General features: G+C 34.3%; 1 protein-coding gene across 2 annotated transcripts in view; it reads left to right on the forward strand.

Moving 5' to 3' along the window:
- The first annotated feature begins 3,821 nt into the window (after nucleotides 1–3,821).
- Nucleotides 3,822–13,579, forward strand: part of LOC149794034 (uncharacterized) — a 127,088-nt gene continuing 117,330 nt past the window's right edge. For both annotated transcript variants that reach the window (XM_089967977.1, XM_089967978.1), the window contains exons 1-2: nucleotides 3,822–3,876; nucleotides 11,750–11,973. In XM_089967977.1, coding sequence (XP_089824103.1) covers nucleotides 11,860–11,973 — 114 coding nt within the window. In that variant the 5' untranslated portion in view covers nucleotides 3,822–3,876; nucleotides 11,750–11,859. The remainder of the gene's footprint in view (nucleotides 3,877–11,749; nucleotides 11,974–13,579) is intronic.

Consider the following 13,579-nt stretch of genomic DNA (forward strand, 5'->3'; position numbering starts at 1 on the left):
CTCTATGAATTATACATTCAAAAGTATTTCTAAAAAATATTGCAACCCCAGCACTATTACTAGAGCAGTGGCTAAATATACATTTGTATCCCCATTCAGCTGCCCAGTATATTTCATCGTTCTTTTTACTATGGGTTTCTTGCAAGCATACTGTAGATACATTCTTTTCTTTACCCTGTGGAGAAATATCCCTTCGTTTTAAGACTGAACCTTGCAGGCCTCTAACATTAATAGATATAATTTTTATGTTATTATTCAAGAAAACAGCAGAAATTGTACAAATACATGTTCTTGTACAAGAATGTATGAAGTAATTATCACCTTGAGTTTATCATATGCATAGCTTTCAAACTCACAATCACACAGAATACAAACGTCCATAATAAAATCACCCATGGTGTTAAAGTACATGCTGTAGATTTGGATGCATTTAACATTGATACAGTATACTATGGACAACAAGTGAAGCAACTCCATTTGCAATAACTCTTATGCTCCTCTGACAGAACTTTCCGGAGCTAAGACAGTTTTGTAAACCAAACGGCACAGATTAATAAGAATATAAATTACAAATTAATGAATGAAGGAAGGGGTAAAAGGAAAGAAAAAGAAAGCGTGAATGAGCGCATACATGGAAGTGGTGGGTGAATGAATGTATGAGCATGAATGTGAGACTGAGAAATTAAACGTGGAAGAGTAATGTTGAAAAAGGTGAGTAGTGAGTAAACGACTGAGTAAATTTGTATATTAGTGTATATGAGTGAAAGATGATTTATGAACAAGTGAGAGAATTGCTTAGGGAGAGATGTGACACAGTGGAAGAGCAAATAAACAAATATATTAATTAAGGACAAAACTGGTGAGGGAAAGAAGCGTCTTATAAACAAAATATTAAAACAAATTTAAAGTAGAAAGAGGAGTATTAAAAAGAAAGTTCACATACCTATTTGGTCAATTTCATAAGTTCACAGAGTTGCATATTACACTTATAATCTAATTTTCTGATCAATTTCATCATATATGTCAAATTTTATCCTTTTTCCTGATTTGGTTTTACCATACACAGATCCATTAAAGTACCATGCACTGTCAATTTCCTGATGCCTGGATAATTTATTGGTAAGTTCAGTATTCATCCTGGTCACATCCTCTACCAGTCTAATTCCTTTGTACTGTTTAAAATCCTTCCGCTTCTTGAGAATTGGAAGTTTACAATCCAGATTCAAAAATTTGACAATCACTGGCCTTGGTTGTCCCTGTCGACCTGGGATCCTATGCACAGCCATTATGTCCCTGTTGTCCAAATTAATCTTTGTGACTTCCTTCACCAATTTCGGAATTCTCGCTCTGACTTTCATTTCGCGTCACTCCTCATTTTATCATTTTCCTTCTTTGCCTCTTGTAATTTTTCTCGCAATTTGTGGTTTTCGAATTCTAGTGAATCCACCATATTCATCAACTCTCCGGTCCTCTCATTTACTATCCTTTCATTTTCTACAACTATATCCTTTCTCAGATCTTCCTTCACATTCTCTAACAATTTCCTCGCAATAGTTGAGACAATTTCTGTTAGGTCATCTTTTTTCACCAAGTCAGCAATAGAAGATGTTATATCTGCTTTTGAACTGCTCCCTCTGAGACTTTGCTTTATTTCATCCAAGTCCAGCTGAATTGTACTCAAGGTTGATTCACTCATACTTGTGTCAGATGTCCCCATTAGGGTGCCACTCTGTAATCTGGTTTTTATTTGTTACTTGCCTTGATCTTTCTTTCCACTCATGCTTGTAGATAATCTTTTTTGGAATAAATTTTTCTCACAAATCAGTTGTAACAATGACATTTATTATTCATCATGTGCCAAACAATTCTTACAATTGAAGGCAAACTACACTGAAATAAGTAAATGAGTCAAACAAATCAGGTACGGAATGTCTAAAAACTGCACCACTAAACGTCCATCTCTACTCCATTATAATCAAATTTTGAGTGGAAAAACACATTTGTATTTCAAAATTGATTATGAACTACCAGTAGTGTTCTATGCCCTGCATTCCGTGAATATTCACACATCATCCCAACAAGTATGAACCATTTCATTGTAAAATAACCACTTATAACCGCCAGAATCTACAGAGCCCACTTTACTAGCTTCCACCTATAGCCACCATTACTGTAAGCCCCAAGATTAGTTAATATGGATGTATGGATATATCAGAGCATGTATATTTGAATATTCGTGTACTTTGTATGAGTTCTAATGTAAAGAAATGCGTCTGATTGATGTGCTATTGTTTAGTATAATGTGATTAGGAATATGTACTGATGTGGCGCAAGTTATTGACGTATGTATGAGAAGTAATTGATTCCGGGCTTTTATTACGGCGTTGTTTTACCATACAAGAACGTATGAGTATTTCGATGTGAATGACTGCGTGACCGAAGAAATTTAATAGCCGTTATCTGATGATATGCTGGGTGTAGTGTGGGATGAGAAGGCTAATGAAAATATTGAACTGTCCTTGGGTTTTCACATGAAGCTTGGGGGGGGGGACAGAACTTCCGGTTCAGTTAAGTCCCGGTTCTCTAAGAGGGGAGACGGAAGTGTAACTAACAGAGCAAGTCTAGTCGGGGGACAAAATTGAAGAAGGAGGAGGAAAAAGAGTAGAGGAGGAGAAAGTTGAGAAGGAGGAGGAGTATAGAGAAGTCGAGGATGAGTATAGAAAATTCGAGGAGTAGAAGGAATTTGGAGAAAGTCGGGAGGAAGAGGATAAGGAATTGGAGGAATAGGAGAGAAGAATACACAGATGAGTAGAATACAAGGACAGGTGGAAATCTATCTCACACTACTGATCAAATGATGCAATGGGCTATCTTAGGGTTGAGCAGAAGGAGAGTACTTGGGAAATTTTGAAGCACTTGACTATTGAATTATTGTTGAATTTTATTCGTTGAATTTCATTTTATTTTTGTATATTCAATCATTTAGCCGTGGGCATTGCTGAATGGGGGCTCTGAGCTTTACATCTACCTTTTACTAATTTAACTTCCAACCAAAACTAAGCCTGGGTGGAACTTCTACAATAATTTAAATAGGATATTGGGAGCACAACACCCCAACCATAAGACACCTACCACAGTGGCGGCATAACAACCCGGCACGCTCCTGTGTTAAAGAAAGTCTGTATAAAATAAATTGCAATAAATATATTGTCGTAACTAGTAGGTTGTAAAGATGCATTTGTAATGTTTATGAGAGAGAGAGAGAGAGAGAGAGAGAGAGAGAGAGAGAGAGAGAGAGAGAGAGAGAGAGACTATGCTTTAAATATTATAATCTATGATCTAAAGTTATTCGCTTGACATGGGTCCTAAATATTAAATTCATTTTCGAACAATTTATGAGTACTCAACATAACTGAAAAATGTGTGAAAAAGTGACTGGTATTGCAAGGGTGGTAAAAGATCTTCCTCAGTCGGTCAGAATGACTTTTGGTATACCAGACATGTGAAAACCTATATGCAATGTGATCTGTTTAACATAAATTTTAATGATTAAAAACTACATGCAATGTGACATACTTGTCACCATAATATATTATTTTTAAAACATTACTTACATCTACTCGAGACTTGTGAAATTTACTTGGCGTCAACAAAAATAAGCAAATATCTTTAGTTCAACACAATGTTAGTGCCATTTTTCCTCCTAAATATTGATTAAAATGACAGGTCTTGGGCCATATTACGTAGTACGTGAAAGAGCAATATTTCCGTTTCCGTGTTTTTACCTTATGCTTTTGTCTGTCTATTCAGTGTCCTGATTAGGAATTATGGGAAATGTTTGTAATGGCGGTGACTTTGAAGCTGATTGAACGAAACGTACGACTTTTAATTGAATATTTTTGAAAGTAGAATAGTGACTATACTTATTAGGCAATTTTTAACATATTTCAAAATAAATAGTCATATTTTTATCTATAATCACCGACTAACCTATCAGTTAAACCAGATATTTAGGGTATTGTTTATGCCGAACAGGTTTTGACATGATCTTAGACTCGGGTATGTTTGAAATCGAATTGACATTTCAGTCAAGCACGCCGATGGTTGGATCGTGGTAACAAGTATCACCTAAAAGGTAAATGTTTGGCAATTTTTTCGGTGCGAAGTAGAACTGTTGCGATTTTAATATAAGTTATGCCAATTTAATATGTCAATTCTCAGCTGTTTCGTCGAAATGCATTTTATCCTAATTTTTCTAGGCATATTTCAAAAAAATGTGACGTTTTGTCTTAAAAATTGGCTTATTATTTAAAATTAGCCCAATAAATACCCAAATAAATTTATAAAAACAAAAGAAAAATTACCCACAAAGAATTTATTTGTTTACTTTTGAATTCCAAGCCCATTTTTATGCTAAAAGTGGGCAATTGATGTGGTAGTTTGTACATTTTCTTAAACACTATTGCTTTTTCGGGGGGCATTATGAAGTATACTACATAAAAGTAGAGACATTTACACACAGGCTGTCATGTAATTAAAATTATTATTAAAAAAAACAAATTTATAGAATTGACTATGTCATAAAAGGGGCAACACATCTCTGCTGAAGGTGAACAGAGAAAGCTGCTTTAAATAGAAGCTTGAAGTATGATTGCACAAGACAGTTTATCAGAACTAGTTTACCTATAACTATGTCTCTTAAGGTTGCCATCTTTAGCTGTTTATTAGTTTTCCATCTAGTCATTCCATATTGAATTTTAAATACTAGCAAAACATATTCGAATGTAATTACAACATCTGTGTTGGAAAGCCGTTTTAATAATAACAGTAATTTGATGGCCCTAGAAAGTAAAGCTGAACAAACTGTTGGTTTAACATTAAATGCTTAGATATTTGTTTTGTATGAATTGTTCACATGTTTGCATCTGTTGTATCCACTATTTTTATTTGTGACTGTTTCTTTATCAGTCCCTCTGTGATTTGATTTGGTGCAGTACACTGAGTGTTACTCCCTTCCTGTGTGCCTTTGCATTCTTTGTCTATTGATATTGACCTTGTAAGGCCTGAAGCTTTCTGTATGCACAGAGAATCTAGATCCACCATCAGTTTTATTTTTTGGGGTTGTCGGGTTGCAGACTCGTTATATATATTGCCATCACTATTATCAGACCTATACTATTTCTTGATTGTTCCAATAAATAGAATAAGTATACTGTTTAATTTTTAAAAAAAGTACAAAAGGTGTCCTACAAGTGCACTGATGCAAGTGACGTTGATTGATAGTGAGAGGCTGGTAAGATTACCAGAAATTGGCCAAGTTTCAACCAATACATGGAGTACCACTCTTGAGCTTTATTCATCAGACATTTATGTTTCTTCAACCTCAGTTAAAACCATGGATCTACTCTATGGGTTTGCCGACTGTTGTAGATGAAATTGTTTAAGTATTGATACATCAGTGAGCTAGAATCAAACACAGGAAATTTATCTGTAACAAATAGTACAGTATTCGTTATATTGCAGAACAGCAAACATTCCACTTGAGAAAAGGCACAATCTGTGATATAAGTAAGATGGGTACTATAAACATTCTTCTTCTAGAGACCTTATTTCATATTTGATCTCAGGATATTATAAATGTTTGGAAAAATCAGAAAATCATGAGTCAATGCGAATGTAAATGTATAGTTATCTGATATGTATGGAATTTAAATAAATAAATAATATATAGTTCAGTGACCAATAAAAAAAAATGTAGATGTCTACATTTTGTATATGTATTTTATTAATTGGCTCCACAGGTTATAGATCAGAAGAGCTTATGGGATGGCCTATTGTCCATCATTCATATGTTTGCACAAGTACTGCTACTCCTAAACTACTTGGATGGCTGCCATTAAACTGTAAACACTAATTTTTATTCCAGGGTTTATCTGATAATAAATGTTGGGGTGCTCAGATATCTAATATAGCCATCACAGTGACCATCTTGAAAATCTTATAGCTGCGTCTCTTGCAAGGATGATTATGTCAGCATGAGATTTCACTAAAAGTCTTCTTGTGATGGTCTAGTCAGTCCAACATGAAAATGGCAGTAACTTGAGCTCCATTATAACTACTACAGTGGTCATCTTCAAAGTCTTATCATTACTCCTTTTAGGTCGTATTTGACATCAGGATGACTAGTTGATCAAAAATGAAATGGTGGCGATATGAAATCCAATATGGCCAACGTGGCTGCTATCTTGAAATATCTTGTTATTGGTATTGCTGCTAAAAAGAAGGCCATATAGGCATGGGTGTTCATGAGAAGACTTTTCATTATGTCTACTTGGTTCAAAATAAAATTATTGCCGATCTGACATCCAATATGGTGGCGCTCTACAGTGTCATTTTGTACAGGGTTAGATTTTAAAAGAAAAGAATTTCCACCATTTTCCTCACTGGTTATACTGCCTGTTTATAAAAGACCTTGTGTATATAATGCATTGTTAAAAGAATGTTTCATTCCCATTATTTTTAGGTGTATGATTGATGGGTGTAATATGGGTTATAGAGTATGCAGCTTGGCCTTAATTCAGATATGCACCTGTCAAAATACTACTAGCTCTGAACTAGGAAAAAAAGGAACCATTACATTTTTTACATTTTATACATTATTTGGTAATTCATTCATAGCACTGATAAAAGATAGTGTATTTTTCACTTATTTTGGCTGATGTTTTGAGCACATGGGAGTAGCATACATTATGGTTAGCTGTTAACTTAGACCATGTACAGTTTCCATAAGTACAGTATCCAGAGAAGCTCCAAACACAGTACATGAAAGTAACATGGAGGTATGCCAACATTATCTCCATCATGCATGTTGCAAATGTCGACAACTTCACCATACACCTGTCACTTTCTCAGAAGTTCATAATGTTGTTGTTGTTGTAGGGTTTAATGCCATTTTTCACCACAAGATAGGCTATACATGGCAGCCAGTATAAATGGTGGAGGGAAAACCCCGGAAAGAACCACTGACCCACTAGAAGCTACTGGTAAGCTTTCTCATATACCCACATTAGCCGAATCCGAGACTTGAACCAACACAGACAGAGGTGAGATGGCAGTGATCCGTAACGGTGAGCGCTTTAGACCACGCAGCCACTCGGGGCCCCCCAGAAGTTCATAATTGAATGGAGTGCTCACAATGACCACCATAGCAGCCATTTTTAAATTCTAGTTGCTATGTGTCCTAAGTAGAAAGTCTTACTAACATGGTGTTTTCAGTAGATGACTTATCATGGTTCCATTGCATGCATGTATGCCTTAGTATTTTACAGCAATCAGTACAATGATTGCTATATGGTGCCAGTTGAAGTAAAATTTGAAAAATGTAAAACTGATTCCTTGACCTGACTATCTCAGGAGCCAAAATGAAAATCTCTAGTCAAAACTGAAATCTCAGTAGTCATTTGTTCTTTGACAGTCATGAGCTTATAGTTGGAATTGTTCATGAAGCAGACTAATGTATCAGCTTTCTTGTCTGATTTTGAATAAAGAGAAACACTTATATTTTGTAATCATCAAGCAGACAGTGATACAAGCATACTTATTACTAATTTTTGTTAAGTGTTTCTAATTATGCATGATTATGTATATTTGGCATATTAAATGGAAAAAAGGATTTTTTAATACTTTTTATATTTGTAACTTCTCAACAGATTCTTTTTTTATCTTCTCATATCATTTGAAATGCTTACATACATCCATACAACTTTGAAAGTTATGTACAAATTGGATATCCATTTTTTTAAAATCATAACCAGTTCAGTATGATCATCATGCATTAAATTAATGCATCTGATAGCATGTACAAGGTATATCCAGTATTACTAAGGATAAACATTACAGTTGGTGACTTTGTATAATCTCTGGTCATCAGCAGAACATGTAGGTTCATTAGTTCTCATATTTTTACTTTTTACAAACTTAGCAACAGTCCTTTACGTAAAAAATTTCACTTGTCATTTGCAACTGGCTTAGTGAGTCACCAATTTTCCAGTTTTGTCTAACTGATTATAATTGAACTGTGCATTTGCTATATGCTGAATGTTTTTATTAGAACAAACCATATAGGATTTCATACCATTATTGTCATGTGCTATTTATGACATTTAAAATTGCCATCATGAGGAATTAAATGGTGCTCACACATTGATGAGTCTGGCAGTTTATTTGTGTAATTCTAGCTATGTAGCTTTACTTCGTTGGTGTTTGTATACAGCAAATAGTTATTCTGTCCTTAGAAGGGAGGCAACTTTGCTGTTACTGATACACAAATTTATGAATACTGCATGTCAGCTTTATTTATATTAAAATTCAGTGATCAGCTTATTTGATTTCTTCATACCTAATATCCACAAATATTAAAAGTCTGTCATATGAATAATTGTGTTAGACAGTGGAGTTGATAGCTTTATCGACGTAGATGGTATATGTATTGGTTTAAGGCCTATGACTCCACACACCCAGCCCATGTATCCCAAACTCCTAACCAAAAGTTTACCTTATTGTCTCACACACACATGTATGCTACAATTGATATATATGGACTCTCTCATTTATGAGTTCTCAGGAAGAGGTGTATCAACCTTTTTCTTGCTATATTTAATGTGGTCACTTGACTATTTATATACTCACATTTAAGCCAGATTGGAAAAATCAAGGCCTGGATTTGGGGGGGTGGGGTTGGCTTATCCGCAGGCCAAGGTCTAAACTTGAAAGTGTCTAAGATATCATTATTGACTACTGCAATGGCTGGAAATCTTGGGACACAAAACATAATTTTTTCTGCGTTCTAAGACGTATATGCATGCAAAATATAAAATAAAAAACATTCTCTGTGTCTGAGTACTTACTAAACTTATAAACTACTATGCTTGTTTTTGTTATTATTTTGCATGTGCATATTTTCTAATTTCTCCAACATGAAATTAAAGGTAAATAAAGACTTTGTAATTCATGGGCCAGTTTGAGTTTACCTGGAGACCAGGCTGTACTGTAATGTACAGTACTTGCACAGTGCAAATGGTGCTTAGTGTCACTTTAAACCTCATTTATTCCCAAACATATTAGATGCAGATTTAGCTTTGTTCATTGTTTCGACCAAATTGCATTCTTCATGGTAATATTTCAGCTAGTCGGTAATAGCTGTTTTGTTTATGTTGATCCATGCACTCATGAGTTACTCTTTTTCAGTGAAATAAGTTTATCTTTTTGGAAAGGTACACACATTCAGTTTTGCAAGACACGTAACCAGCATAACTGTTCATGAAAGAATGGCAATAATAAAGGCTAAAATTCTGAAAAAAGATCAAGTAAGATCATCATCAATCTATTTTCTTTTTGTGTTTTGACTGAACAAAATCATAATTTTCCACACAATTTGAAAGCTGGATATTTCTGCATCTCCTTTGCTTATAATTGGCATGGTTGTCTTTTGTTTTCTGACAGCAAGACTGGCTGGTTAATCATTGAAACAGAAGCTTGCTTGAGTTAAGAGAGAATTTGGACCAGCAACTATACCAAATCTTTGATGTGTAATTGCCTTTCTCTCCATAATATTAGTACAATTGCTGTAGTCTTGTAAAATGGGGTGTAAGGTTGCTTACATCAAAGCAAACTATAACTCAGTTTCTATGGTGTTAGCATAATTTTCCAAGCTTTATTTTTTAAACTTAATTATTGTATTCTGGAAATATCATTAAAGTTTAGTACAGTTGTGCCCATGATTCTAATCCAAGAGATGTATTTCATTCAGCGCATGTTCAAAACTACAATGTACATGTGGTGGAGCCAATATGTAAATATGCTCACTAGCTTAATTGCGAGCATTGAATCAGACCTTTTGTTGTTTGCTGTTATCATACTGAGATCACATTTTAATGAGTGAGGTATTTACAATTTCAAGGCAAAATAGAAGCATAATTACCAGCGCACTGATATAAAAAGTTTGATGCAATAATGCATAAACAATGAATAATTGAGTCAAAAGGGATAGGTAGTATTACAGCAACCTGTGAATGCTCAATTCTTGTCATCATCTGATCAAGTTATACACAAATCTGAATTAGGTAGAAACAGTAAGAACAGAAAATTAAATAAATTTATTGACTTCTAAAACAAATTGATACAATTTCTATGTAATAATTATGCATGCCAACCCTGAGAGTGGTATATGTGTAATTTAAGCTCTAAGTTTGCCTAAATATATCCATTTAGAACATACCACTTGCATCTTGTGATGTTGTCTCGGACTTGTGGGTAAGCTTATATGTGGGTCATGCACTGTTTAGTGTTTATACCTATTCAGTTTGGGAGGTCGGCTTATATGCAAACAGGTTTATATGTGAGTATATATGGTAGTCATTTGGATCCTCACATACTTGACTGAGTATGGGCAACAGAAATTATTGTTGCATCCATTTATTGAGACAAAAAGTCTGATTCTTTCATGGAATGAAATTATACCTGAACCACGTAGTTTTGATAAGTTTTTAACATTTTGAGTCACTTAGGTTTGTTGACTTTGAGAATTCAATCACCCAAATATAGTGAAAATATAGAAGTCAGAGCTCAAGTCACTCTCTGAGAAAACTGGAAAGTAACTTAAGTGAGTACAGCAGTCCATATTTAATTGCAGTTTGAAGTGAGTCAGAGTAGCAGATACAAAGAAGTATGACAGATTTATGTACTGAGTTATAAAGTAACTCGACATCTAAGAATAGTTTTCACAAGCTTACATGTAAATTGACTCAGTGTTCAAAATTGACACTTGTCTTTTATCCCTTGGTTAGTGAATTTTCCAAGAGATCACAAAAATGGAGGAGTTAATATTACTGCTGCTCACTATAATTGCAATAATTGAGTACTTGCTGGTGTCCTGTACTTTACATGGTACAATAAATGTCTGTGTTGCAAATGGATTTGTGTTAAACCACAAATCCACTCACAAGTAAGTACTGTGATTATGGTCAAAACAGTCTTATTACATGTGGAACTAGCCTCTTGTACTGTCACCAGGCACAGATTTCATTACTGGTGATAAAAACAAATGGTGTAGGCTAGTACATTTACTGACCCATTGTGAAAGGTTGTGTTCGCTGACTAGGTGAATAATCCAGATTCATACTAAACTGCATGTTTTAATACCATTGTAGATAAACATTCAGTGTATTTTCTACAGTGACAATTGTAAACATACAGAAGTATCTGCAAAGCATACATTCATTACAAAACGACAGAAATTACATGATGACAGGAGAGAGCAGGATCGCAAATGTGATCCAGAGGAGAGAATAAGAAAGTATTAGAAGTACTGGGGGAAAAATACAAATGGTTATAGTATGACCAAGGAGAGGCTATGATGTGCCTTTCAACAGTGAGTGTTTGGAGAAATAAGAAAGTGTATGGGTTACTTCTTATATGAGTCTTGTTGGTGAAATAGTGAAATACAGTTGTAATTGTTTTGAGTTAACATTAATGAGTAAATTTGAATTAAAACTCAACTGGCATCTGTTTGAGTTTTGCAGGATCAGTGAAATTTGGGTGGGATCAGTCAAAATTTCATTTTAATGATCCTGTGGGTTAGTAAAAAAAAAATACATTTCAAGCCCTGTTGACTGATGTTATATTGCAGATGTGGGCTCTAATGAGGTGATTATGCAGTGGTATCTAATTCATTTGGTTTTTCTATTTGTAGGTGTTTAAAAGCCATGATGATTTCTAAGGAAAGGAGTAAGTCAGTAATCATGTGATAAGAGTAGTATACTTTTCACATTGGACTGGTACTGAGTGATCCCGTCAAAGAAGATGAGTAATCTTAGTTTGATGAACCCAGGGACCAGTCTGAATTTTGATGGTCAGGCTCTGCAGAATGCTCAAGAGGATGAATACAGAAAAGAGGAAGAGCAACAACAAAATGAGGTCTGTATTACAATTTGCAAAAAGGTTTTATCAATTAGTGTACAGAGCAGAGATTTTTTGTGTGGACCAGCTTGTAGGCATTACTGTTAACACATTGTATTGTAACTATTTGTATCATGATCTTGTCCCTCATTTATTATTCCCACAATGCTTTTAAAAATAACATCAGGGATTTTGTTATATTTGTCCATCCATCATTTCCATTATCACATTTCCTCATAAACGGCTTGGTTGGAATTTCTTGAATTTGTAATAGTTTTCATTTAGTTCAATAATAAAAGATGCAAATTATCAATAAATAGACATTTTAATTTTCAGTATTGTTTCCTTCTTTTACAGAAATTAAATAGAAGAAAATCTTCTTATTTAAATCAAGATGATATCGAGCAGAGAATTTTGTATTCAATTTTGTTTCAAAAAGTTAGATTTACTCTATCTTCTTTTCTTATGCCTGTTGGGGTGGGGAAGTAGGAGTGAGGTGTTGTGCCTCCAAAAAAAAGGGAAAGTATGAGGGAGGTGTTGTGCCTGTAGCGATGATTTATGACATAACTCACACCCTGATAGCTCACGAACCTGCTTATAACGCAGGGTCAGGTGTGGGTCCCATTTTTTAAACCAGAAAATAGCCCAAAATATATCCGTTTGTTGAACTTGAAGTAAATCACGATCAAAATTGGTAACGGGAACTTTTATATATTGCTCATCTTATCGTCAAAACGGTATATATGACCTGAAAATTTTAATCACATTATAAAATATCAACTTTTAATATGAAGTCTTATAATTTTTTACATTATCTTTCTGAACAACATTCTTAGTACACTGTAATGAAAGATATTCTAGGATATTTTGATCAATGAAATTGTCACACCAAGTGGAGGCAGTACTTTAATAAATAAATACCAATTAAATAATTTTTATCAAGTGAAATTTGTGTTATACTCTCTTTTAGTTCCTTTTAAGTGCAGTCATCATACATGCAATGTGTCTTCTTGTATTTAAATGTTAAAATGTGTCAATCTACCATAACAGCTATGTCTGCGAGCATTTCTTTGAGAACCTAATTAAGTGCACACCATGTTTTGATACCTGACTAGCAGAAGCATTTGTTGTATTGTTGCACTGAATTAAAAGCTGGACTCCTTTGTATTATTACGTTAATTACGTCTTTTGAATCAAATAAAGGATGTGGAATTAAAAAGTTAAAAATCATGCAAATCCTACATGCTTAAGATCTAGTGTCCCTGGTCATATGTCGGAAGAACTCATTTTCGTTGATCAGTCGAACACTGTTATGAATGTTATTATGTATGTTATCTAATGAAGCTAACAAAAAATAACCTACTCAGTCATAGCTGTGATCAGAGATAGCAAGGCAACCAAGCAAAATGAATACTTTGTAAAATAAAGGGCTTTGTTTCACAGAGACTGACGATTGTGGGGAAAATGAGTTTCAGAGAATTCCTGAATTGGCAATTAGCGATATCCTCAAGGATGATAAGAAGTTTCGTTATTACTTGCAGTGAAATCACAGCATCAATGTTTCACTAATTGAACAATACAAAAGTGAATTTCGACATAAATGAATGTCTCATGAAATAAATGT

Source organism: Sinohyriopsis cumingii, chromosome 8 (genome assembly GCF_028554795.1).
Source record: "Sinohyriopsis cumingii isolate HCF-2022 chromosome 8, ASM2855479v2, whole genome shotgun sequence".
NCBI classification, from domain to species: Eukaryota; Metazoa; Mollusca; class Bivalvia; order Unionida; family Unionidae; genus Sinohyriopsis; species Sinohyriopsis cumingii.